Below are 27,298 nucleotides of genomic sequence, written 5' to 3' on the forward strand. Positions count from 1 at the left end.
TCTAACAAAATATCTTTAATTCTGGCATTTATCAAACAAAAGATTCTTGTAATCTTAAACCGCTCTTAGAGGAAAAAACAAGAAAATAAGAAGTAATTTACTTTTAAGTGTGTAAATATCTGGTTTCAATTTATGTTCACAATACAAATTCTAGGCTTTTGATCCTTTTTTGTCCTTAGATGTTCAAGGTAAATATCCCAGCTCAGAAAACAAATTGAGACAAGACACCTTTGAGAAATTTATCCTGTCTCTACAGCAGGTTTTTACATACAAGAACAAAAGCAATAACATACAAGCTAATATGGATTGTTGAAGCACATTAAAACTTTGTGAATACTTTGTTCCTCTGAACAGATTCACATCCAAATATTGACCAGCACATTGTCAGAAAAAAAAAAAAAAAAAAAAAAAAAAAAAACAAGGTTTGACACAGAGCTCTCATTGCATCTTTTGTGCAACATGTTTCTTGACTTACCCTTCCGATTTCCATGACAGGTCAAGTGGAAAACAAGCGGGCCTGATTACACATATTTTTGTGCATCTGCCCTCGAATGAAACTAAGACACCAGGAAACATGAAAATGAGGGATGAGAGATAAAACAGCCACAGTAAATGACCTTAAACGGCGAAGAGATAAGTCGCTTCTTGCCGTAATTGAACCTATTTTCATGTGAGGCCACACTGACAAAGCAGGCCATTTCTTAAAGAGCATCCAGACTTGTAACGCACATTTTAGTAGCATTTTCCCGAAGTTTTGTCAAGTGGTCTCCAACCTGACCTCCGCTATAGAAAAGGTCAACGGGTGAACAAGGAACTGATGTGACACCCAATATATAATGTGAACTTTTCTGGTGCGCTGATCTAAACAGTGGTGGGTAAAAACGTATTTGGTACAGACCCGTTTTGCTTCTTTGCAATAATTATGTTTCAAATCATTAAGCAGTTTTTACTCTCTCACCAATATAAAAGACAATTTCATTTATTCATCTAAACCAATCTGACACTTTGTAAAAAATTAAAAGCCACAATTAAAAACCACAATGAAGATCACAAGATATTGGGGATCACTTAGAACTGACTTAAATTACTGCATATGCATCCTAATTAAAATCCCGTTGCTGGGTTATTAACAATAACACATGCCTATTAACAATATTTCAGTCAATAAGCTTTCATTATCTCAAAGTTTCATTTATAATCTCTGTAAAGTAAAGCAACGGAGGGAAAATATTCATTGCAGTAATTTATTGAATAAATTCTGAAAATAAACACTTTGCTCCAGCAACCCTAAGAACTTATTACAATCAACAGCCAAGGTTTTAACCAAGATCATTCAAAGAGGTTTTTGTTATTTTTCCTCCAAAGCAAGAGCAGCACATTCCAGCAATATGTTAAACCATCCCTTTACCCCCTATTAATATAATCATTTAATTCAACTGAGAAAACAGACAAAACGCAGCTCTAGATCAGTTAAGTGATTTTCTTGTTTTGATGCATGAACACCAGTGCAAACATTAAGCAGTTTATGATGAATTAAAAAAAATAAACTAACCATATTAATACCATTCATAATCATTCTGAACCAGATGCTAAAATGTTTCCGGCTTAGGTTAGATTTACTAAGCCCAAAATGTCACTTTAGCTCTGCTATCTGCATATCCTGTAAACATTCTGACTTCATGCCAAGCATAGAACACACAACTTATAAATCATTTCCATTTAAAAAAAAAAAAAAAAAAGACATTTTATATATGAGATGACATTGATATTAACACTGTTATTGTTGTTGTGCATTGTATACGTCCTTAAAAAGAACCTTTGATAATAATGGCAGCACCTAATTTTGGTGCTTTCTTACAGCAAAAACTCTAATGAAGTCCAGTCGTCCCCGTCTAATCCTGAGGTCAGACTTACTGCGGCAACTTTGGGCCGTGGAACTGAATAACAGCGTACTTCCCGTTGGTCATCCACGATGGGTCTTGAGACGCCAGCTTCTCCGCTTGGCCCGGCTGCAGACCGACCTGCACGTTGGCCTTGAGGGTTCTCAGGCTGCAAAGTGGTGCGGGCTCAAAGCCTCTCAGCGCAGTGGAGAAATCCACAGTGTGAGCCCAGTCCCTGTCACCAGTCAGCTTCCTGTAGTTGAGATCGCCTTTAAATAGCACCAGGTCCGCTCCCTGGAGCGCGGCGTACAGCTCCGGTGCGTCGGCTGCCATGTCGCAGAACTCGTGCGGCTGAGTCCAGAAAGGATGGTCGTGATAGCACCAGACGCCCTCTTTGAGGTAGCTCTGCCACTGGAAGCCGCTCTTACACATCCACTTGTGATTGGCTGCCATGGTCTGCCGGATGGTCCACTGAAAGTCGTTGGCCGTGACGTCAGAGACGAACCACGGGAAGCATTTGCCGTGAAAGTGAATTTGACGTGCGAGGCCTGAGGACACCAGGAAATCTGCTAAGACTAAGTCCGTTACCAGCTCAAAGCCTGCATTGTCTAGCACAATGTCCACTCTGTCTGCCGTGGTTTTGCCCGACCCTTCTAGTCTCCTCGAGGAATTGAGAGTCAACCACACCGCGTTGGAGTCATCCACCAGGATAAAAGACTGTAGGCTGTTGAGGGAATCTATTGGGCTCGAGTCCTGAGAGTTCTTTTGACCAGCAGAGATGGAGAGATCACACTTGTTCCCCCAAAGAGAAACCTAGAAGAAGTCAAATATAAAAAAATAATCACACCAAAAAGAACTGATTTTGATTTCTTTCTGCCACTGGTATGACTCTTTGGGAATATTGCTACATGATTGTACCAGCACAAAAGAAATTGTAGGGCACTGAATAAAAAAAAAACAACAACAACCCTTTTCTAAATACAGTATTTAGATTTCTAAATTAGTGACAAAACATATGGATAAAAATTTAACACCAGGTCCAACAACACGACAAGGTTCTCATTAAACAATTTTCCACTTTCTAAATGATGAGAGTATATTAATTTACTTCACATTAGGGAAACAGGTTTTGTTGAGTATAGAGTTTTAAATCAAAGGTGGGTTAGATTTACATTTACTTTCTGCTAATTCTTTTTTTACCTAGAAAATGTATAAATCACCATATATAAAACGTCCGTAGGTCCCTTTCCACACAAATGTTGAGATCTATAAAAAAAAAATAAAAAAACTTGATGGGAGAATGTCTGGTCCTCATGGCAACTCTGACCCAGGCGTGCGCTCACTTTGGAGACGGGGAAATTGGCGAAGCAGATGATGAAGTGGTGAATTGCAGCCAAACTGCATCATGATTCCTCTCAGACGACCAATTTCACTCCATATCAGACTTTAGTCATAGATCGACTTCATCGTAAGCAGTCAAAACTGTAGTGTTATTCGTGCTTGCGCTGGTGACACGTAACTATACAGAGGGAACTTTCAATAAAATAAAATAAAAATCCCATAAGCCATCTTAAATAAAAGTTCACAACATTTCATCAAGGTTTTCTTCTATCACATCCCTTTCCCCAATGATAGCCAGGGTTATTTGCCTGCAAAATTTCAACATGGAGTTTGGCTTTTTTCCAACTGCAAAGACAGAACTAAAAATAAGTAAAATTTTCTAGAAATGAGTGTATTAGTCCTTGATTTGAGCAGGTAAATAAGATTATCTGCCAATGGAAAGAGTAATTTTACCTCTAAAATAAGATAATTAGATATAATGCACTTGAAATAAGATGATGGAGATGAGTTCTTCCTATTTTAAGTGCAGAAAGCTTATTCCATTGGCAGATTATCCTATTTACCTTCTCAAATACACTCATTTCAAGAACATTTTAACTTATTTTTAGTTTAGTTTAGTCTGTTTTTACAGTGTAAAACAGCAAATCAGGTTTCATTTTTAATGGGTTCTTTGTGGGCAACATATGTGCTTTTACTTCTGATTTACAAATTTAATAGATGGAAGTTTATAGGTAGAAGTTTCTCAGTGGTGCCACGTCACTATGATAAAAAAAAGATCAGCTAACCCTATTTTTAATCCACATTAACATTCATGAGGGGCGTTGTATTGACCATTTATTTGAATCTGGGCATGTTGAGGGCGGAACCAGGTACGCAAACATTCAGCTGTGATCGATAAAGGGAAACTGCGTGGTGGTGTGGGTGGTTTTATAAATCAGAATTTTTCTTACCGTACACTTTTAGCATGGATTCTACGCAAAGTTCTATAAATGAGACCCCAGGTCTTTTGTTTAGAGGTCTTTTGTTTAGAGGCGTAATGTCTTCTCAGATAAGAAGCATGTACCGTAAACATTCTGACTTAATCCCAAGCATAGGGCTCACAAGTTATAAATAATTTCTATTTTTTTTTAATTATATATTTGTCATATTACACAAGTCTCGATGCATTATGTCTCCACAAAGAAGTCAGACTTTAAACTTCTGCAATGCTCCTTTAATGTAAGAAAATGTGGAAATATATTGGCCAACGCATTGAAACATTTCATTAAAGATCACTGAAACAAACCATGCACACTCACCTTTTCCTTTTTTTTTTTTTTTAAGCAGTGATCAACTCGTGAAATAACTATAGGTAATTTTACACACATATGCTCTTTATCTTCCCTTACTAGAAAGTTAGTCTCAAGAGTTGAATGTGCTGACCTGGAGTAGTTTGTTGAAATACTGAGACAACTGGTTCTCCGAAAGCGTCTGCATGCTCTTCTGGATGTCTCCCAGGTAAGTACATAAAGTCATCACAGCCTGCTGAGACTCAAAAAAGCCTTCGGTCTTTCCCTCGTTAAAGAAGTCAAAGTTGTTAATCGGAGGGCTGAAATCAAAAAGAAAAAACAAAATATTACTTCTAGCCTTAATCTACCAAGGTTCTTGATAATTAAATTTATACACAACAGATCAATCCTAGTTGTTTAGATTTATCCATCGTCTTAGATCATGCTTTTTCTTTACAAGTACTCTTTTCAAGGGATCAGATGTTCACCATTTGAGATGCACCAATCATTCGGCCAAAGGATCAGTATCTCTCAAATTTCTATTGATTGCCTCTGATCAGTGACCTACGGAGCTCCAAAAGGATATTGAAGGGAAATCTAAAAATAATTACTTTCTGGTGCGCACCAAAGTTTGTTTTCCCCCCTTCAATGTCCCTTTAGGAGCTCAGAAGTACGGTGATCAGCAGGTCAAATACAGATTTTTTTTTTACCCCCTATTCATTAAACAAATTTAAACCAAGCCCTTCTACCATTTTCGGTCTATAAACAACTGTTTTGTGGCGTAAATTTGGGTAACCTTGTAATTCTTAACTACTACTTCTACTAAAGAACAAGCAAACAGATTTTTATGGGTATGTACTTGGAAGAAAAAAAACAACTATGGAATTAATCAATATTGGAAAAAGCAGGTTAGACCCCAAATCAAGCAAGCAAACCTGAAACAACAGCATATTGGAATTGGCCAGGAAAAGCCTAATCTCTATTCATCATGCTTATTTGCTACTCTTTGAAGCAGAGCAGGAAATCTTAAAATAAATAATAATGATAACAGCATTTTTTCCCCCTAACTGTTAAAAGATTACAGAAACAATCGTAACGTCAGAAGACCTAAGCTGCAAAGGTAAATTCTACTCACTTGAGCCAGATTGCCTCTTGTAGCCTCCTGTACATGTAGCACTCCACATACAGCCAGGGAGATTTGAACCAGCTAACAGGCTCCTGGTCCCCCTGCTGACGCTGCTGTCTCTGCAGGTACTGGTTCCAGGACTCCGCGTCTGGCAAGCCGTCCATCAATTCCAGTATTGGCTTATCGGTTTGTAGCTCATTCCTCAGCTTAGAGAGCAGAGATATTGCTTGTTTCTCCGCACTGATCCCCTCCTTTTCAAAAGAAGAATCAAGTGACACATAAAACAACACCCCCGGTGTCATTTCTGATGCGCTTAAAGAATACACGTCACACGACTGAATAAAAACACTCCTTACCTCTCCGTGTTCCTCAAAGAACTTGTTTTTGTTGCGGTGTATCGTGTCTATAACTTTAGTCAAAATGGTAGGCATTCGGTCTCTTACGGTCAAATAAGCAAACGACCTACAGGGAGGAAAAAAAAGGTACAAGTTATTCACAACACTTAAGTTAATGTCCAGTTATGTACATGAGTAAAGACACATTCCTCCACATCTGATCCTCTGTGAAATCTTAATTAGGACATGTAAAATTGGACACAATTATAATTCTAAACTAATGAAAGACTATACAAAAAAAAAAAAAAAAAAACAGCTTCAGTTCTTTAAAAAACTGCATTTAATTTGTAAAAAACAAAACAAAAGAGGGTAATTCTGAAGCATTTGGGGGCTTCTTAACCACCTACATCAAGTCCAGCTTGGAAATGATATAGAGGTATAGAGGTATTCTATATTAACGGCAGATTCCATAAAACTCATTTTGTACTATTTTAAAAAGTCAATTGTATGGCTTACATTAGATCCAGCTTGAAAACTACACCACCTGCAAATCTCAAACCTGACCAGAATTAGTCCAAACCGATGATAATAATAAACATGGAGTCCAGCTTGTAACCACTGACAGCAGCAGGTGGAGATACTGTATTAATCAGTGGAAATTGGCCGGTTATTTAGCAGAACGTAACGGGACCCCTTCTGGAATGTTTATTTGCTAGAAAAATCTACACCTACAACGTGGAAGCTGGATCAAATAAACGTGACATGTGTCCATGAATACAGAGAGCACCTCAAACAAATATGTATTAGCATTGAGCTAACGCTGCCGAATGGGAATCTGCTACCATTACACAGCTGTTTTTAATGCTCCACCGTAGTTCCCTATATTATAAGACACACGGAAAAGGCTTTGAATTAGCTATGAACTTACCCCGTCACGCTGGCTGACAGTGAGGGAGGAATCCCGTGCACAGTTTGATCCGCCGCCATTGTTGTTGCTGTGGTAGACCATTCAAATTCAAACTTTATCGACACAATTCACAGGGACAAAAACAACGAAACCAACTGAGAGTTGCAAATAACTTTTTTTCCACCCTGTCTCTTGGAAATAACCCGTGAAAGCACTGAGCCTCACTCATTGTCTGTTTTTTAGAAGCAATATTTGACATTATAATATTGCTGCTGACCCTATAGTGTTCCTTTATTATTTAACTTAGCTGTGATGCCGCCATCTAGCGGCACAAAGATATACTGCGTCATCCAACACTTCCTCAAAGATAATAATGTTGGGCTTTCATTCATAACTGTATTGAGATATCCTTTTGTTTTTTTTACGGAATTCTTGCCACACTGCGCATGTCAGCTTCGCCGTGTTTTTTGCCGGACGTGGCCAGAGCATCCCTGGTTGCCCGGGGCGATAGTTGTCATGGAGATATCGATTCTGCTCTTTCAGAACAGGCCAGAATTCTAAACCCCCTGAGGTCAAATTAATGGATGCCAACTGCCGTTAAACTAAAGCAGAAGAAGGGGAAATGCCCCCCCGCCCACCAAACACAACCCCCCACCCCCCCTCTCCCCAATCCCAGGGCTCTTGGCGGGAAAATAGGAGAATTTGAGAGGCCATCTACGGGGAAATAAATAATTCTCGAGTGATTTCCAGTTAAATAGCATTAGCCTAATATATGGGTGCGTAAAAGAGACAGTATAGCTATAGCTATTAATGACACTTATGTGTTCTGGTATATTTGGGGGTAACTGTGTGCAACTGATTCGGCGGGACTCTTTAAAAGAGAAAAGTATATGTGCTGTAAAGCCTGTGGCGACATCAAACAAGTAGGCCAAGCTTATAAAACGGAGGTTTGGAAGAGCTGTAGCTTTAGGCAAAAAGATAATGTAAGGGATTGAGAATGTAAATACAAGAATGGGGCTTCCTTCAAGTTTTTGAAGGAACTATGTGGTCGGCCACAATCACTAACAGGCAGCAAAGATCCATCCGTTAATCCTGGCTGTGTCCCCCCCCCCTCCCCCTCAGATCACTATAGGAACAAGCCGGCCCGTCATCAGGATGCTGGGGTCTCTGAAAGCGGGAGTCCAGCTGCGTCCACCTCCGGTGTTCATCCACCGCGGGCCTCCCATCCCCCCGCCGGGGCCCTGCCTGGCCGGATCTGTTTTTCTAAACCGAGAGAGGAGTGACTCACCACTCCGGTTTTAAAACAGGCCAAGGACGAGGGGGAGGGCAGCAGCTAACGTTAAAAGGCCCTGTTTAAGCAGGGCCGCCTTCAGTTCAGCACAGATGCACCAGAGCTGCTGGTTTTTTTTTTCTGTCTGGAAAATTGTGCTCTGGCACAAATGTGCCATTAAAGTGTTTGTTGCAGAATGTCTTGCTGGTTTGAAAATGGATTATTGCAAGGCAAATCCGTTTAAAGTGGTTCAGCGATGGGGTAGTCATGTGAAGGTCTATTTTGCATCTTTTGCTGAAAATGCTGTTCTGAGAAGAAACAGGAAGAATTGCTAAAGATGGGACTCGTATGAGCATGGACACGCAAAACCACAATTACGGTAGAGCTTACAATGCACTGATCTTTGTGACAAAACAGTGAAGGTAACCACGAGATAACAGTTTATCTGCTTCTTTCAATGAACCCCCCCGCTGTGAGTCTTTCAGCCACATCGAAGTAAACCTGCGGTTGTTTGGTTGTCCTTACCTCTACTGTTGCTTCACCAGTGGTCTCTGTCAATGTTTTGTTTCTAACAAGCGTATAATGTCTGAAGGGTTTCTGTAGTTGTGATCATGTTGGACTTTTTATGTTGACCTTTTAAAAAACAATAAAGGTCCCTAAAAACATTTAACCCCCTCTTCTGGATCACCCTTGTTCATTTACATACAGATTCCACCCAACCTCCCCGTGCAGTGCATGCATTTAGCTAGAACTTTAGTCTGGTCCTCTTTGCATGAGGTAGCAAGGCTTTAAAGGTCCGGGGTGGAAAAAAAAAAGGTTGTTTACTCTGTGACAGCGTCGAACAACTTACTGATGACAACATCTGATGACAAAATATTGACACAAATCCAAAGTGCAGTTGTGAGAAGGTCCTCCTACACTTCCTGTGCCTCAGAATAGGCAACATGTGTGGTTTAGCTGAAATCCTGCTGTCTGGTACTCCTTTTCTCTACTGAAACCTCTTGCGGTGAAAAGGTGATTTTTCCACTGCGTTGGTAATTTCGCAGTTTATTGCAGTCAATATTTTCGTTGCTTAATTACCACAGTCTATTTTCACATCTCAGTCTTGGACCTATTTTGTGAATCTGTGTAAGAATGGGTGAATGACTGACTGCAGTGTAAAGCGCTTAATTGGGGCCGTCGGACTCGATAAAGCGCCGTAGAAGTACAAGCCGTTTACCATTTTTCAGATTCTGTTGAAACATGACCGTCTAGTACCTAAAATCCAAGTTCCATAAGCCATGTTTTTTCCAAATGTCAGCTGGTTTCAATCACATCAGTTCACACGCTAAAATTATGTGAAAACTCAACGCCTATCTGTGCCGTGCCTTGCAAAAGTACTCATACCTCTTTAACTTTTTACGTATTGTCACACTGCAAGCACAAACATCATGTTTTCTTTGGGCTTTTACGTCATACTCAAACACTTAATATTTTTTCGTGTGGTATTATATTTAGCCTACTGAGTCAGTGGTAGAAAGCCCATCCCCGTGTAAAACCACTTTTCACTGTGAGTATACTTTCAAACTTATTTTGGGGTATGTCTATCAGATAAGGGTGAACTTTTTGTCTTTTATTTGTTACACGTTACTCAGCCCACGTTTCACAAATGCCACATTTTTCTGAGTGGATACTTAGAATCTGACATCTGAACAACTTTTAACACACTCCATGGTAACATGGTCATCTTGGCTGTTTCTCTGGTTAAAGTTCTCCCTGGTCAGCCTGTCTTTTTACGTGGACTACCATGTCTTGGGGGTCTGTGTTTGAACAGTGTTCTGCAAAACTTTTAAAGCTTGAGAAATCCTTTTTATGACCTAACAACTTTATCCCTGACTTGTCTGGTGTGTTCCTCCTTGGGCTTCATGATGCCATTTGTCATCTACTGGATGTTCTCTTTATTGAACAGCTGGGTTTATAATAGCATGAAATAACTGATATCTGGGCTTTATTTACTAATCAGTGAGAGTACTGAAAGCAAGTGATTGCTTGGGTTTTATTTGGAGATACCAGAGAAACAAAATAGGGTGCCATACAAATGCACAACATGTATACGTAATTTTCCTTCTACTTTACAATTATGTACTACTTTGTGTTGGTCCATCACACAAGATTTCAATGAAGTAGTAGTGGTAACATGATAAAACATGAAAAGGTTTAAGGAACATGAATACTTTTATGAGACTTATTCAAGAAAAGTGTTTGGGTGTGTATAGGGTGGTTAAATTTAGAAATGACAAACATTTAAGTCTCCGTCTCACTTAGCTTTCTCTTCCAAGTAAAATGCATTGTTTTCATTTTAGGAGTCAAAACAAAATGCTGACATGTTCTGATCATAGCTCAGAAAGATATTTTTACTAATTATGTTCTGCATCCTTAGGGCACAATTAAAGGAGGACACAATGGGTAAATAACAGAAAACACAAGTCATAAAAACTACTTAATGTCGATTTAACTGCAGTTAAATATTCAATTGGTAGGTCTATGGCATCATTTAGAGATACAGTATTTGTGGTTCTCGTTCAAATTAAGAAAAAAAAGTCAAATAGCTCTGGTCAGGCCTTATCATTAGCTTAGGGTCAAGTCAGCTGTTGAGTGCTGGCATAAACTGCTATCTGCCACAGGTTAAAAACATCATTTTGTTAGACATTTTTTGTAATTTACTATAAAACTCCTTTAAAACACATTGTACAAATGAACTTTTAAAATACGAAGTTGAAATCATCAACCAGACATATATCTGACAAAAAAGAAAACCTTTAAAAAGGCTACAATTTTATAATTACATTGGGATTACAACCCACAAAGTGTAACAAAAAGGATCTAAGGGCACTCAAAATGTTGTGTCAAGAGTTGTGTGGGAATCAGGAAAAGAATCAACAGCAGCAGTTTTTGTCCTGATGGAAAGACCCAAAAACAAATATTAGAATAATTTCACCATGATTTACTCACTTCTACAATCAAACACATTGATCCATACATTCAGCTAAGGATTTCAACTATTTTTGGGACTACTTGGAAAAAAACAGTGTGATCCTGACAAGAAAAACAAGTCACGTTTTAAAAAAAAAAACGCTAAAATGTGAAACCTATGTTCTCTAGTTTAACTTCTTGCCCATTATTTATACTTTTAGTTAAATGCATTCAATTGATAAATAAATTATTTATTAAGAGAATGATGTTTTTGTAAAGTTGATATAAAAAAAAAACTGATACAGTTGGGACACATTATATATCAAGGTGGTACAGCCACTCAGAGACTAGCGGTTAGACCTCGCCGGCTGTCAAAGAAAGAGCAGACAAAAAAAAAACATGGTTAGCTGGGCTTGGTGTCACGACGGTTACTCAGTGCGGGAAATTAACGTTAACTTAACCGCCCCTTCCTCAACGGATTTCTTTTTTTTTTTTTTTTACAACGGCTGCTTTTTCCCCCCCCCCTTCATCTCTCCCTCTCCCTCTCTGGCTGTTTTCTTCTGTCGCCCCACTCGCGAGTCATGTGATTGTAACGTAAAACCCCTAACCGGAAAACACCGACGGACGACCCTCTCCGCCGCCAACGAATGCTGCGTTTACAAGGAACACAGTTGAGGCTGCAGCGAGCGAGGAGAGGACGGACGGTTAGGGCTCCGGTAGCAAGCGAACAAGGGCGACACGGAGAAACTCCGGTGATTTCAGCAGAGCGCAGGTAACGGCTACCGAGCGGCACGTTCGCGTTGTGTTCGTTTAGCTTAACGCGGGTTCGTTATTTGTGCGGTTCTGTTTGTTTCTGGCTAACAGTAATTGTCACGGGGAAGTTAAAAGAAACGCGTTCGTGACCAGCCCCATCCCCCTTGCGTCTCGCGCTGTCTCTTCCTGCGTGCGCGCCAGCGCGTGCGTGTATTGTGTGTGTCCGTTTTCGCTCGCGCAACCGAGAGACGAAGCCCGCTCGTTTTTAATGTCCTCCTTCCCCACGATTATTCTTCGTGTGATATTTTTTGGTTCGCCGTACAGAGTTCTTTTATTCCCGGGTCGTGTTTACCTGGCTCACACACTTCCCTCTCAGGCGGTTCACTGTGTATTTTCAGACAAACCGAGCGCGGCTCACTACGGAAGCGACACAGTTCCACGTGTCTACATCACAGCAGGGGCGGTGCTAGGTCTTTACAAACAAGCTGGTAAAGACATAGCATTGTGGCGACGTTTTACACCATGTGATTTAATTTGGTGTCGTTCAAGGCAAATCAATAGTAGCGCTAAGCGTTTTGATCTTTTTTTGTCTTCTTTGTGTGTTTTTTTTAGGACATTTCCTAGTCCTGTGTAGGAAAAAAATCCTATGCACCTGGCAATAGTGTCTCAAATGTTGAGACCATGCCTCTATAACAAGCCCTAGATTATTGAATTGTTTTCATGGACAAATGCACTGTCAGATGTCAGATTATATGTCTGAAATGATGTGCTATGATATGATCCTACTTCAGAACCCTTTATTCCCGCTCACATATTGATGATCCAGTAATAACAATATGCCAAAGGACACAGGTTTCTCATGTGATGCTGTAATATTTTTTTTTAACACAGTACAACCGTCTTAAGTCAATAATGAAGAATACATTTAAGATGATGCTTGGTATTTTTTTATTTATTTTTTGTTGATTTGTTGAATGAGTATTTTTTTGTTGTTGTTGTTTGCACTTCTAACTAGATTGGCGTCTTTCAGGATGTAGTTTGCACGTTCAAGCCAATAATATATTGGTTATCTGTGGGCACCCCAGCTTAGTAGATTGCCTCTAGGGTTACTTGTGAAGGGTTGCTTATCCGGGATCCATCAAAATATGTCTAGCTCCTTTTTCTTTGACCTTTCATTGGGTCAACAGTAAGAACTCTGTCGTGGGAAGGAAAGGAGCTTTGGACTGCTGTGCCGATTTCGGACAGCCTTTAACTCCGACGTCATCACGAGACGGAAACACGCGGATGATTCTAGCCAAATCTGGGTCTACACCCTTCCGAAAAAGAACTACAAATTGCACGCTTTCTTCTCTCGGGACATTATCGTTGAATTCCGGGAGGTGTGCTGTGCTTTTGCGTCATGTCACACAAAGGATTGTGGGATTCCTTATAGCTCCTTTGCACCAGTAAGGTACATTGCGAGGTTCCTACGGTAAATTAGCTGTGAGAGGAAGCATACAGGCTCCTTTTCCTTCCTCCTTCCCTACTGACGCCATTATTCGGATTGCACTTGACATCTTTTGGGGTGAGTGGCGTATTGGTGTCTTGAAATCTTCCCAACTTTTAGTGCGAGTTTCTCTCAAGGTTTTTCTATTTTTCTTGCAACCACTGGGTGCCGCCTGACTTCGGAGGTGTTTGAGACCCCGAGACTGTTACTGGTAAAATATGTGCAGAATGCTTTGTGAATCATTACACGCTGCTACTGCTACTATAAAATACTTTTGGCACGTTTTTCCGCTGTAACAATTCAGTAAGACACTGCGTTGTGCTAACCTATTGCATCATGTGGTTTAAACAATTCTACCCCATAATGTTGGTCGTTGTACAACAACCCAAAATAATTAAAGATTTTACCGTTTTAGAAATCGAAGATTTCTGATATGGCTAATATAATTTCCTTGGATGTTCACCAATCACGTTCACATGTCTCGGGTTTTGGCTGCAGATACTAAAAAATATGTTATTGCAATCTAAAATAGCCATTTGGGAAACTTGGTTTAGAGTCCTTACTGGGTGAAACCCTTATTTTATATACGGTGCCTCGAAACAGTATTTTTACCCTGTCTTTCACATGTTGTTATATTGTAACTGCAGATTTTAATGTACAGCTGAAGAGAGACTCATAGCACCCTTTTTCTTTGTTCCTGACTTTATTTCAAGCTAAACATTTCATGCTTTAGGTAAGCTAGCCTAGGAATAGGGCTGCACAATATATCTGCATTACAGTCAGTATTAGTCGGTGTTATCCATTTTTTACTTTAGGTTGTGTCCCGTAAGTAAAACTGGGCCGACGTTAACAAGCATTGTTTATTTCCATCTTGTCGCCATTTTTGTTTGTGTTTCAGGAGGGTGAGGGGGGTGGCCATGTGTTATTTCTTTGGGCAGGTTGTGGTGATGCAGCTGGGTGGGTGGCTCTCCATTTCTCAAACTCTGGTCCTCTACCAGAGGCCTGGAAGCTTGAGGGTCCTTCTGAGTATCTTAGCTGTTCCTAAGATTGCGCTCTTCTGGATGTCTGATGTTTCTCCAGTTATCTGTTGGTGCCACTTCTCCATAGTGGGGGTTACTACCCCAAGTGCTCCAATGACCACAGGCACTACTGTCATCTTCACCTTCCAGGCTCTTTCTTGTTCTTCCCTGAGCCCTTGGTATTTCTCCAGTTTCTTGTGGTCTTTTTTCCCCGGATGTTTCCGTCACTCGGGATGGCCACATCGATCATGGCTGTCCTCTGCTGCTTATCAATGATCACAATGTCCAGTTGGCTGGCCATTACCATTTTGTCTGGTTGTATCTGGAAGTCTCACAGGATCTTAGCTCTGCCATTCTCCACCACCTTGGGAGGTGCCTCCCATTTTGACCTGGGGGTCTCCAGTTGGTATTTTGAACAGTTGTTTCTGTACACCAGGGATCACCAACCCTTTTGAAACTGAGAGCTACTTCATCGGCGCTGTGTCATACGAAGGGCTACCTGTACTGACCTTTGAACAACAAGAGTCCAAGCTCAACTTAACTTTACTTAATATAAATGTGTTTTTAAGGCTTTTGTCATTTTTAAATCTATGTAAATACAAGTATGATTAAAAATGAAGAGCAACTGAATTATATCGGATTTTAAATGCAGCTCACTGGAGGGTTTTGCTATTTCTCTGAACAGGCTTGAGGGCACCATATATGGTGCTGGGGGGGCTACCTGGTGCCCGTGGGCACCTTGTTGGTGACCCCTGCTGTACACTATACCAGCCACTTGGTTATGGCGTTCCATGTATTCCTTCTCTGCTAGTATCTTACATCCTGCTGTGAGATGGTGAATGGTTTCTGTGGCCTCGCTGCATAGCCTGCACCTGGGATTTTGGCTGGTATTGTAGATCTGGGCCTCGGTTTCTCTAGTGCTGGTCCAGGTCTGCTCCTGTGCTGCTATGATCAGAGCTTCAGTGCTGTCCTTCAGTCCAGCCCTCTCTAGTCTTTGGTAAGATTTGCTCATATCAGCCAAATCCTACACTCAGGGAAAAAGACCTTCATTTCTGGAGGCATGGCCTGTGGTGTGATGAGGCTCCAGTTCACATGTTTGACCATTGTGACAAAGTCCTACATGACATAGACATGGACAGACTTTATTGTCATTCAATTGAGTGAAATCATGTTGCAAGTATATTTAATTTGTTAGGGATATAGCGACAAACCAGACATTTTATATGTCCAGAAAAGTTGTGTAGAGCAGACCATTTGAGTTGGGTGAATATTTGTAGCAGCAGGTTGAATTGCAACAATGGATGGACCATGCCATGAAGCAGATAGTACATAAAAGATATTGTGACCTTTGTCAGGAAATGTCACAATGTTTTTATTAGTTTGGTACAGGGCGACAGTAGCGCAGAAGCCAGGGAGGTCCATTTATAGGAGCTCCTGTAAGTGGCGAGTTCCTGGTTCGAACCGCCAATCTGACCGTCTCAGTCGTTGTCTGAGAAGACACTTCATCGTATGACGGCCGCGATTCTGTCAGCCTTCTCCAGGGCAGCTGTGGCTACAATGTAGTTCACCACCGTCAGCGTGTGGCTGAATGGGTGAATGTAGTTTAAAGCGCTTTACACGTGCTTTAAACTACATTCTGCCACTGACCGTATGAATGCTATCACAGAAAACGATGAATGTATGAAGCTTGACATCGGTGATCAGTCCATGGCTCGTGCATAAATGTAACCTTGAACAGAAAATGATGGATGGTTGTCAAAGGTTTTGCTAAAGATTAACCTGAAAAGTGGACGTAAGACTAGAACAACCTGCCGCTGCATTTACAGCGGGGCCAGTCTTTTAGGGTTCTTGTTTGGAAAATAGCTCAATTTAAATAAGGTTATATGTGGAGTATCTGTGATCAGTGATTTTCAAGTGATGTCTCCAACCTTTAGTCTGATTTAGGTCTGGACTTTGACTCATTCTAACACACATTAATATACTTAAATCTAAACCATTTTACTGTTGCTCCAGTTGAATGTCTTGGATTTCAAGTCTGAATTTGATTATAGCCATCTTTAAAATAACGGTTGACCACAGTGCTGCATAAACAACAACAAAAAGAATGAAATATTATCCTTAGAATTGCTGTTTGTCTCCAATCTCTTTCAGCACGAATTCTTCCAGGATTGCCCGGCGTTAATATTCCCATCATATCACGGCATGATGTTGACACCGCCATGTTTCACAATTAATTCTGATTGAAATTTGAGAACCACGCTGCTTTCTGTGGTTGTAACGCAACATGTGAAAATGTTCAATGGGTAGGGATACTTTTGCAAGGCTGTGCGTAAATGGTTGATCGATAATGTTTTGTAGTTGCTGTTCTTTGTTTTGATGCTGGAGTCAGAAATTGGAGCTTAAAGTGGCCAACTGATGCTATTTGTTGTTACTAAAATAACAACTGGGGAAAACGGTAATTTCCTGTCTCTTTATCATTAAACCCAGGGACCCACTGCAGATCAGCGGACATTTCACCTAAGTGACAATTTAAACCCATTTCCTGAGCTGTTTTGAAAAGGGAATGTAACAAATTTGATTCTGGCATTTTTGAGGTTTGAGTAAAGACGGAAAAATAAAGGTAGTAGCATTCATGCTGTCCTGTTGCTATCCATGTGAAAACAAACAAAATCCTTACAGAGCCTGATCACTTTATAGAAATTGAATATATATCCTAATTTTAGATTATGTTTATTCAATTGAGCCATATTGTCTCCTGTGCTGCGTGGATTAGCATTACTCAGGTGATGATCACCGTGATTTTTAAACCACAAACTCATTGGGAAGTGGGTTGTAATGTAAAGTAGAATCCTTCAAGTGTCGACAGTAACTGTAGGATAAACCTTTGTATTTTGGTTGATTGGTTGATTACAAAAATAGTAATCAACCAAGAATTTAGGACATTTTACCTTTTTAAAACTGAGCTATGGACATTTCCAAGCGTGCACATTTTCTCTATAAATGTAACATTGCCTTTCTATGTAGTAGCACGTAAGGCTAAAAGAGATAACATTAATATTTTAGCCTGTTTCCAAGTGAATGTGACATTTGTTAAGTTTAGCATAATATTCTGGTGAAGTTCCTTTAGAATTTGCCAGTTTTCGTGTTGCAAATGCATGGCTGCCAAAAAGAACCCGTTTCACTGCCTGATTGTGGTGCTACAGCTGGTTCTGAAGAACCAGTTTGGTATTCCAGCCGCCTAAATCGCATCTTATTATTTAAAAGGGCCTCAGTGTTTCGCGGGGCTGCTGGTTTCCTGGGTCTTGGGGTCCTCTCTGCTCACTTTTGATCCCTGGAGATGGAATGAAACTCTGGACCATCACTGAACACAGTACATGGAAGACCTGTACAAACTCACTGCAAAAAGGGAACTAAAATTAAGTTACATTATCTTAAAATTTGTATATGTTTCCTTGATTTGAGCAGCTAAATAAGATATTTTGCCAATGGAATAAGAATTTCTACCCCTAAAATAAGACAATTAGACATCTTGCACTTGAAATAAGATGATGGAGATGAATTGTTCTTATTTTAAGTGGAAAAATCGTATTCCATTGGCAAATATCTGATTTACCATCTCATATCAATGAAAAATACACTAATTTCAGGAGGATTTTACCTACTTTTAGTTCCCTTTTTGCAGTGCTGTGCATCGTTCACACACACACCCTAATTATTACAGTAGTTGTGTTACACTTGCCTCTAATTCTCTTCATCAGTATCAGCAGTTTTGTTCCAAATTCTTGATACTGTTTTTCATTTAACTTTTATTTAGTTTTTTTTCTCTTTGTAAGTGTTGGTTGTCGTCTTTCCCTGGTTTCCACATGGAGGCCTAGGATGGTTTTTGGTTGTCTGGTTCTGTAATTTTTTGTCTATACCTTTTTTTTATTTTTTAAATGTTTTTTATATATTGTGTTTCGACATTGTGTTTTTATCTTTTTTGTACGGTGACCTTGAGTGTCCAGAAAGGTGCCTTTTAAATAAAATGTATTATTATTATTATTATTATTATTATTATTATTTGCATCCTCTCTTTCTCTTACTCTGTCTTTATTGTCCCTCTCCCTCTGTCATGTTTGGCATCAGTTTGTGCATAATACCTTTAACAGTAATAAAATAAATAATGAAGGGTTGGGGTTAAAAGGAGGCTTTATGGGTGTAAAGCAGTCAGAGCACCATCCTGCCGGCCATGAAGCTGGACAGGACAAGGGAGAGAAAAAAGGTGTCGTTCAGTAAACGTCTGACTCTCCGTCTGTTGTATTCTTAATTCCTTTGAGGCAACACAGTTTAGTGAGTTAGTCTAGTATGTACACGCCGTTATCCCTGAAAATAGATGTTTTAATCTCACCAGCCAGCCTTAAAAATGCAGATTTAAACGACCAGTGGTGTTTGTGAAGGTTCTGTACAATCTGAAATGTCTTTCTGATTTCTGTTCAGTTTTAATTAACAGCGCTGCAAATATAAGTAACACAGCCAGCTTATGGTATGGGTTATGGAGAACCAGCCCACCTTTTTATTAGTGCTGAAGCTTTTTTATTATTATTATTATTATTTGGTTCTAAATTTTACGTAAAAATCCAACATTTTAAACCGCGTACGCACGCAGGTTTAGATGTTTGCTTTCCCCTTAACCCCTCCCCCAGTCCCCGATTTAAAGCGTTTCTTTCCTCAGGCTGGGGCTAAGACAGAGCTGTGAAATAAATTTTTAATGACGTTATTAAAGATGCGCTTAATTTCAATTCCTGTTAAGTGAGAACGCTATATAACCCATGGAGTCCAGTCCCATTTTATGTTATAGCAGCTCGCTGTAGAATAATAAACCTTATTTTATGAGACAATCCTGTGACCTGGAGGCAGACTTTAATGTAAAAACGTACACGAACCAAACACCTGCCATAGAGAATTAATATATGGCAAAACGAGTAATATAGTTTAAATGGAATCCACTGTCCGATTGTGAAGCAATATTGTTCCTTTATGTCATCCTTTAAAGACCCCCATCCTGCACCTGCTGAAAGTAGTTTAAGTTGTCTCCTCTAAGGAGAATAATCATAGTTTTCAGTTAACCTGAACTTACATTTGGTCTGAAACATCAAGCACAGCTTCAAACGGTGCTGCGGAAACCCCAAAAGGTTTCAGCCGGACGAGGCAGTTTCTGGGACAGGCGGTTTTCAGAGCTCTGGCCACTTTGACAGCCAACACCGATGAAGTATCTGCTGGGGCTCCGTCTCCATTTACTCCTGTTGCCGTGGAGAAAGCGTTGGCGGAAGGAGAGTGACTCTTCCCATAGGCTGTTTGTCGCGCCTCTCTCTGAGGGGGTAGAACCAGCTCTGCCTTGGAATGTGTGTCGACACCCATAACCCCGATCATGTGATGGCCCGGAGCCCTCTGGGTCCTTTTGGTGACCTTTAGGGTCAACAAAACTCATCTGGTTGGTCAGCAGAATGCAGACGGCCCAGAAACGTCTCTCTGGGGCTGAGTTTGAATGATTTGACTTAGTCGAAGCCGCTCCTGTTGAAATTCTTTTAGGTTTTTGTCCGGCAAAGTTGTGTGGATTCTTTTTTCTTTTCTTTTTTTTTTATAGCGTATTTTTAAAAAAAAGGTTTTCCTAAACATTTTGTGTGATGGCTAAAAAGGATCTCTGTTGCACCAGAAAGGACTTAGCAGACATGGTTGGGTTATCGGTATCATGGGCTATGGGGGTTTTAAAAAGTACTGTTCCTGCTATTGTTTAATACCATCTGAATGAGAGTCCAAAGAGAGCCGCCCGTTCTCTTTGTTGCTGCGCTCCGCTTGTCAGCTGGCTGAAAGACAGACCCTTTTTTTTTTACATAGGAACACTAAGCTATTAAAAAGTACAAGTTAAGCTGAAGTTTATTCTCAATTTTTGCCATGTAACAAAATAAGAAAAATCTAAACATTATTCTAACTAGAATAATGTCTTATTACTTATATTTTACAATTATCTAATTGATTTTAAAGAAAAGCAATTAGATAATTTTAGATTTCTCTATCTTTTATATACAAATAGGGTAATATTTTGGTATTTTTACGGAAGGTCATCAGAATGTTCTGACCCATGCTTGGTCTCGACCATCTTTTTCTATTTACGTGACAGCTTTGCTCTCAAGTTTATCCACTGGACTCGGCTACAGACTCGTGTGTCTGTCTACAAACTTGGTTTAAAGTGCCATAAAACAGTCCGCTTGAGTTCTAACTGGTTGCAAATATCTGGAATTCACCATTAAATAAACAAATTAAAACAGATGTTTTTGCTTGACCAAGATCCTCTGTTCTTCAGTGTTTACTCCCGTGTGATAAAGGGCAGATATATAGTCTCTATTATCTCTAAGTGATTCTTTACAGCTGCGCTACGTTAGCCTTGTGAGGTTGTTAGATCACCGCTGACAGCTCGATCCTTTGTGGTCACAACAACCTCTCGTCTGCTGCTTGACAGGAAACTTATGGCTTCTTGTGTGTTTGCGCTTGTGTGTCTTTGTGCAGGTTGAAGAATGGAGTTGGCCAACCATGGTCTTATCCTGCTGCAACAGCTTAACGCTCAGAGGGAATTTGGCTTCCTGTGCGACTGCACTGTGGCCATTGGAGATGTCTTCTTCAAAGCCCACAAAGCAGTCCTCGCTGCCTTCTCCAACTACTTCAGGATGCTCTTTATTCACCAGGACAGGTATAAATAAATGTAGCTCGTCTCGGCGTGTATCAAGATAGAAAAATGGACGTTTATGGCCTGGAATCCTAATTAGGATGAGACATGAGATGGGCGCTGCTGGAGGTTTGCCTCTAACATGTCGGTGAATGTCGATTTTTGATGTTCTGATCTAAGGGGCGGTGTCTACATCTTTTAGCCGCGTCCCTGCTCCAACACGCCTCCTCGCCATGTCAACAGGTTTAGCAGAGGCCTGGTAATGAGCATTCACTGGATTCTGGTGTGTCATCAAAAATGTGCAGGACTGAATTTGGACACCAAATGTTGTGTTTTTGGGTCGTTGTCCTCCTAAAAGGTGAACCTCGTGTCCAGTTACAGTGTTTCGCAGCCTCTAGCAGGTTTCCATCCATATGTCTTCCTATCAACTCTCTGACCAGCTTCCCTGTTCCTAGAGAAGAGAGGCATTCCCACACCTCTGCTGTTTTGCTGTCTTTCAAAGGAACATATTCATATTGCTGCTCTGCCTTGACTAGCAAGAGGTAACAGCTTCATCGTGAGCTCGTCCTCTTCCGTCTATCCGGGCCCGGGTCGTGGGGTCTGCTGACTCAGACTTCCTTCTCCCCAAAGATCCTCCTCCAGCTCCTCTGTGGGAAGGCCGAGTCTCCCCAGCCTGGCCTGGGCCTCCTCCGAGCCCCTCCCGGATGGTCGAGCTCCTCACTCTATCTCTAAGGGAGTGCCAAGCCACCCTGCGGAGGAAGCTTGTTTCAGCCTCTCATATCTGAGACGTCGTACTTTCTGTCTTGACCCAAATTTTCTAACCATAGCTGAGGTTAGGAATGTGGACCAATCGAGAGCTTTGCCTTTCAGCGCAGCCCTCTGCACCACAACGGACCGATCCATCTGCAATCTGCCGCTCTATTCTCTCCCCCCCCACTCATGAACAAGATGCTTAAACTCCACCACTTAGGGCGGGGACTCCTTGCCCTCCTGGAGAAGGCAGAAACCCTGGCCTTCAACTTGAAGCAGCCGATCTCCATCTCTGCCGCTTCGCACTAAGCTGCGAACCGCCCCCAGTTTATGCTGTAGGTCTTGGCTGCAGCCACACCCCGTCTACAAAAAGAGTCAAAATCCACTGGTCCACAACCCAGACCCTCTCCGGTCTTTCCATGAACGTGACGAACAGGACGGGTGACAGAGGGCAGCCCTGTCTTAGTCCAACATGCACCAGGAGCAGGCAGGGTTCTCGCTATCAGTCCAGCATAATGAACCTTCATGTTGAAATTAGACCGCTAACGGTCGGGACAGCACCCATGTTTGAGAGCAACGTAGTAAAGTCAATAAAGCTGGACATGCATCAGAGCAGCTATAAACCTTCCTAACAACATTAAAGCTAGTGCTAGCTTTTATTGGCCTGACGAAGGGCCAAAGGGGGCTGCACTACGTTGTGCTCTGCTGTGGGGATGCATCCAGAGAAGCAGTAGACGCCCCACACACACACGCAGGCACGCACCCCCGCCACCAGCCGTCCACCGTTACGATGAAATAAAATGCCTTCTCCAGGTCTACAAACCACCGGTGGACTGGTTGGGCTAACTCCCATGATGCCTCTGTATGGAAAGGCCTTTTAATTGGACACCCCCAGTCCACTCGTCCTTTCTTTGCTCAGTGCTGGTTTGCAGACGTACCACTCTTTCCTTTTCAAGATGATGGATTGAAGTGTGTGAGATGTTCAATGCCTGACCTAACCCACAACTATAATCCTGACGTTTCTGGTGCGTTCTTTGGACTTTGAACTTGCGATCCTTAACAAACCTCTTAGTCCTTGAGGGACTTCAGTGAGTTCCTGAGCAAGACCCTTGACCACAGAGTTTCTAACCTGTGACCTTTGCGGCCTCCCTAAGAGATAAACGCTCAGCTCCCTAACCACTAGATCACCACTCCCTCCTAAAAGATGAAGGGGAATTCTGAAGTTATTGACTGCACTTTATTATTTTTAGGGCTATAAGACTAAAACGGCCTGAATACACATCACACTTTTTAGATTTTTATGGCTGAGATGCATAATTTTCTCTTCAGTTCTGAACTATGCCATTCTTAGTCTGTCACTTAAACAGCTTGAATCTTGTGGCTGTAACACGGTAATATATGGGAAAAGTTTAAAGGTTCGTTTTTGCCAGCCACTTTAAAAACTTTAATTCGTTTCCCACTATTAACTGCATTCTGCTTCGTTTCAGTGACTGCGTGCGTCTGAAGGCCGCCGACATCCAGCCAGACATCTTCAGCTATCTGCTCAACCTGATGTACACGGGGAAGCTCGCCCCGCAGCTGATAGACCCGGCGCGCCTCGAGCAGGGGGTCCGATTCCTCCACGCATATCCGCTCCTGCAGGAAGCCAGCCAGTCGCTGTATTCCCACCCGGAGCAGAGCATCAACCTCTCCACCTCCCTCTACGGCATCCAGATATCCGACCAGCAGGTGGCGCTGTCGGCCAGCGTGTCGGCTCGCCGGCAGCTCTCGTCGCCCTTCGACTTGGAGCAGCTCAACTCGGAGGGGAAGGTGTCCACGCCCGCCGCGGCCACCTTCACGAACGCCCTGCTGTCCAAGCCGGCTTCCTCGCCCCCGGAAGTCGAGGCCTCAACCAGCAGCATGAAGACGTCCGCCGAGGACGGGGTGATGGACTTCCTGAGCGCGGACGCGTCCTCGGCCACTGCAATCCTCCACGTCAAGCCGAGCATAATGAAGAGGAGCTCTTCCTTCAGGAAGTACTACTCGTGCCATCTCTGCAAGATCCGGTTCACCCAGAGAAGTCTGCTGAGAGAGCACCTCCTGCAGCACACCCAGGCCCTCCAGCAGCCGGCGGCCGAGCCCGGCAAGGCGCCGTCGCCCACCGTGATCAGAGACAGCAGCGCGTTGGCGGAGGGGCCTCCCAAAGGAAACAAGGCCGCAGCCGTGGAGATCATCAGCGACAGCGAACAAACCCCCGTCTCGGTCACCAACTCGGACTCCCCCCAAGCCGAGGTGTCCACGTCCACGTGGGGGGTGGGGGGGCTGCACTCCCAGGCGGACACGCCGCCGCCCTCGGACATCGCGGACATCGACAACCTGGAGAACACGGACCTGGACCGGGAGGTGAAGCGCCGGAAGTACGAGTGCTCCACGTGCGGCCGCAAGTTCATCCAGAAGAGCCACTGGCGCGAGCACATGTACATCCACACGGGGAAGCCCTTCAAGTGCAGCGCCTGCGGCAAGAGCTTCTGCCGCGCCAACCAGGCCGCCCGCCACGTCTGCCTGAACCAGGGCGCCGACTCCTACACCATGGTGGACCGCCAGAGCATGGAGCTGTGCGCCGCCGCCGGCGAAGACAGCAGCCAGATGGAGGCCATGTTCTCGGGCTCGTCGAAGCCTTACAAATGCAACATTTGCGCGACGACCTTCTCCAGCCCCTCCGAGGTGATCAAGCACCTGTGCTTCTCCCAGGGGGGACTGGCGGGGCTGCAGGTGAGCGCAGGGGCAGGCGTGCTGCTGCAGCAGGAGGACGTCTCCAAAGATGAAGGCTCGGATCTGTCCAACTCCGGCACGCCGCCGGAGCCGATAAAGACTGAGGAGATCCTCGTGGAGTAGAAGCGGGACTGTTTTTAACGCGTTTGCCGTCTGAATCGCCATCGAGAGCGGGCAAGCTGGAAAAAAGGAAGTTTTGTCAGGGTATGTTTGTTAGATATCCTTCTTAACGTTTATTTTACGATAAAGTGCTTTAAGTCGTTTAGCGTCGCTAATTCTAAAGATCTCTATACAATCATTAAAAAAAAAAAAAGACACGTTTCCCCAGGAAGACTTAGGGTTCAACAACAAAACAGTGATTTATGTTGAAAGGAGCCTCGCGTGCAGCTGTGTACGCTACTCATAGGAAGAGGAAGCTGAGGTGGCGTGTAGACGGCTGCGAAACGCTGACGGTTCATCTGCAGCCGTGGCGGGCTTTCCACGTGGACAGGAACCTAGACGTCGGCCGGGAGCCGCAGACACGCCGGCCGGAGGCGAGCCGTGCTCTTTTTATTTGAATCGACTCCCAGCGAGCATCCGCGTGTATCCGTCTTCCGTCCCCCCCCCCTCTGAGCAGGATAGGATAGGTAAGTTAGTGTAAAGCAACGTCTGCTCACTTCACCGCGCCTCTCCCAGCACCCGCGTACGTGTTTGACCGTGTTTGGTGGCGTCTAAGTCAGAGTGTTGCTCCTGTCTTTATTTCCGCTCCACCTGAGGAACATGGTATCGTCTGAACCTTCTGATGTTTTTTTTGTTTGTTTTTTTTTTTTTTCTCGTATTAACTTGCCTCGTTGTGTATTATATGACTCTTTTGGTTACTAACACTGAAGCAACATGTTCCATCCATACGTGTGAAAACCCCTCAATCTGAGGCTGAGGACTGTTGGAAATCATCGTGTGTTTTCAGAAAATTCATTCGAATTAATTTCTGGACCCCCTTTAAAGTTTATTTGACATGTTTTTTGGTTGTTGTTGTTGTTTTTTTTTTTTTTCTAATTTTATACACAGTGCTATATTCCTAAAAAAAAGACTTTATATTTCAAAGATGTAAGATTATTAGTAGACTGACAGCTTCCCGACCGGACATTCATTGGGTCTAGCCAATCTGAACATGAAGGAGATGCATTAACAGGTGTTGAATTATTAAGAAGGCTCTTTTTTTAAAATCTTGCCAAATGTGAGCTAAAGGATTTTCTTTGTTTAGTTTTTTAAAAAAGGGAAACCGTTTGTTTTTGTTTTTTTTTCTACATTTCAATGATTTTGTTGTGTTTGTGTGTTCCTAAGCTCTGCCAATACCTGAATAAATAACTAATACATGGTTGTTGTAAGTCTTAGAAAAAGGAAAATAAAACATCGTAGAAGCCTGATTATATCAGCTATTTGGACTGGCAGTAATATCTCAAGAACAAGATGGTTTACACATGTTTTTGTTGGAATAGAAAATGTTTTTATTTATCTTCCACGTCAGTTCATTTGAGATAAACGCTTTCTACTGAACGTGCTACTGATGACAGGAATTACATGTTTTTAGACTCGTTGGATGAATGAGAAGCTCAGATTATTATATTGGTTATAATTTGAAATAAAAAACAAATTTTTCCCCCATTGCACAGAAAAAAGTAGCTTTTTTATATGCAAAGTCGCCAAAGAGTTAATAGTTCCTATAATATAAATTTGACCTTAGCTCCAAAATCTAAATTTGCTTAGAGCTTCCCATTCATTAATTCCACAATGTTTTACATAAAAATAAACAATTCTTCATGTATTGAAATCTCTACAAGCTAAAACTGTTGTTTTTTTCTCTTTAATTCAGCCCTTCTAGTCCTATTTATGAAACTTAGTTTAATGCAACACAGGCCTAAACTAAAGCACACAGACATGTTTTATTAACAGGAAATAGTTTTAGGAGGTCTTTAATAGTCTGTAATTACCCTGCTTGAATAACCTTTAATCAGAGTGCTAAAAGTAACCATTCTCGTTGTATTGAGTTGTATATTTTTCCCCCTTTCCTGTTTTAATGCTAGAAAAGTTGTGATTTGCAGAAATTGTTTCACAAGGATTTAGATTTTCATGCAGTTCACGCAGCTCACAGCTAGATGGCGCAGGTCTGCTTCTATTATCCGCTCAGGTTAAAAGAGGGGAAAACTGTCAAACCTGAACAGTGATTGGTCTCCAGCTGTTTCTGCTTTACCATGAATCTGGGTCCTTACATTGCAATAAATTACCAAACCCCTGTAAATATACACAGCTGCAGCTTTTCTTTTCTTTTCTTTTTTTTTTCTTTTTTTACCTGCCAGCTGTCATTGATCATTCTCTTTTTCAAACCAATGAAATTTCTAAGCTACTGTCCCTTAATTTTCCAAAACGATCCACGTGGGGGAAAAAACAAAAAAAAAAATGCACACATAGTTGGAAATTCTTCCCTCTCATTTTTAAAATGAATGTCTGCGCTCAAGCTTTTTCTAAACAGCCAGGCATCTCAGGAAGTTGAGAAGTTTGACCTCACTGTCGGCTGTCGGCCATTAAATAAAATACTTTGGGACCATTATAGAGGGTATGCAACGCAAACCTCTTTCCTGGTGCCCATTTGACATCTACTGTGACGGATCTGTGTTCTCAGGAATGTAATTTTATCTGCTTGAAACTTTTTTGGCCATGAAAGAATAAAAACACGTCTTTACATAGGAAACCATTGTCTTGTCTTCGCTGCTGCAGAATTAC

General features: G+C 41.9%; 2 protein-coding genes across 3 annotated transcripts; one reads left to right on the forward strand and one right to left on the reverse strand.

The window, feature by feature from the left end:
• Window positions 1–12,203, reverse strand: armt1 (acidic residue methyltransferase 1). Of its 2 annotated transcripts, XM_012867265.3 has the most exons (6): window positions 12,185–12,203; window positions 6,879–6,945; window positions 5,972–6,077; window positions 5,625–5,866; window positions 4,644–4,809; window positions 1–2,693 (listed from the first exon to the last, which is right to left on the reverse strand). In XM_012867265.3, exons 2-6 carry the CDS (start codon window positions 6,935–6,937, stop codon window positions 1,911–1,913), a joined length of 1,356 nt encoding a protein of 451 aa, XP_012722719.2. In that variant the 5' UTR covers window positions 6,938–6,945; window positions 12,185–12,203; the 3' UTR covers window positions 1–1,910. The 2 variants fall into 2 exon arrangements, with proteins under 2 accessions (XP_012722719.2, XP_021174529.2); XM_021318854.2 differs by lacking the exons at window positions 6,879–6,945; window positions 12,185–12,203 and adding an exon at window positions 6,467–6,587.
• Window positions 11,587–26,956, forward strand: zbtb2b (zinc finger and BTB domain containing 2b). Its single transcript, XM_012867263.3, has 3 exons — window positions 11,587–11,851; window positions 20,881–21,061; window positions 23,275–26,956. The coding sequence occupies exons 2-3, from the start codon at window positions 20,889–20,891 to the stop codon at window positions 24,659–24,661; spliced, it is 1,560 nt and encodes a 519-aa protein (XP_012722717.2). The 5' UTR covers window positions 11,587–11,851; window positions 20,881–20,888; the 3' UTR covers window positions 24,662–26,956.
• Window positions 26,957–27,298: the final 342 nt, after the last annotated feature.

The sequence above is a fragment of the Fundulus heteroclitus genome, chromosome 15 (assembly GCF_011125445.2).
Source record: "Fundulus heteroclitus isolate FHET01 chromosome 15, MU-UCD_Fhet_4.1, whole genome shotgun sequence".
NCBI lineage: Eukaryota > Metazoa > Chordata > Actinopteri > Cyprinodontiformes > Fundulidae > Fundulus > Fundulus heteroclitus.

What these genes read in the sequence shown, in the direction of transcription:
- armt1 (XM_012867265.3), bottom strand. Translation starts at nt 6,937, where the DNA reads ATGGCGGCGGATCAAACTGTGCACGGGATTCCTCCCTCACTGTCAGCC. An exon ending in CTGTCAGCCAGCGTGACGGG is followed by an intron (nt 6,078 to 6,878) that starts GTAAGTTCATAG and finishes TCCTCCCTGTAG; the next exon opens with GTCGTTTGCTTATTTGACCG. An exon ending in ATTTCAACAAACTACTCCAG is followed by an intron (nt 2,694 to 4,643) that starts GTCAGCACATTC and finishes GACTTCTTCTAG; the next exon opens with GTTTCTCTTTGGGGGAACAA.
- zbtb2b (XM_012867263.3), top strand. Translation starts at nt 20,889, where the DNA reads ATGGAGTTGGCCAACCATGGTCTTATCCTGCTGCAACAGCTTAACGCT. An exon ending in CTCTTTATTCACCAGGACAG is followed by an intron (nt 21,062 to 23,274) that starts GTATAAATAAAT and finishes GCTTCGTTTCAG; the next exon opens with TGACTGCGTGCGTCTGAAGG.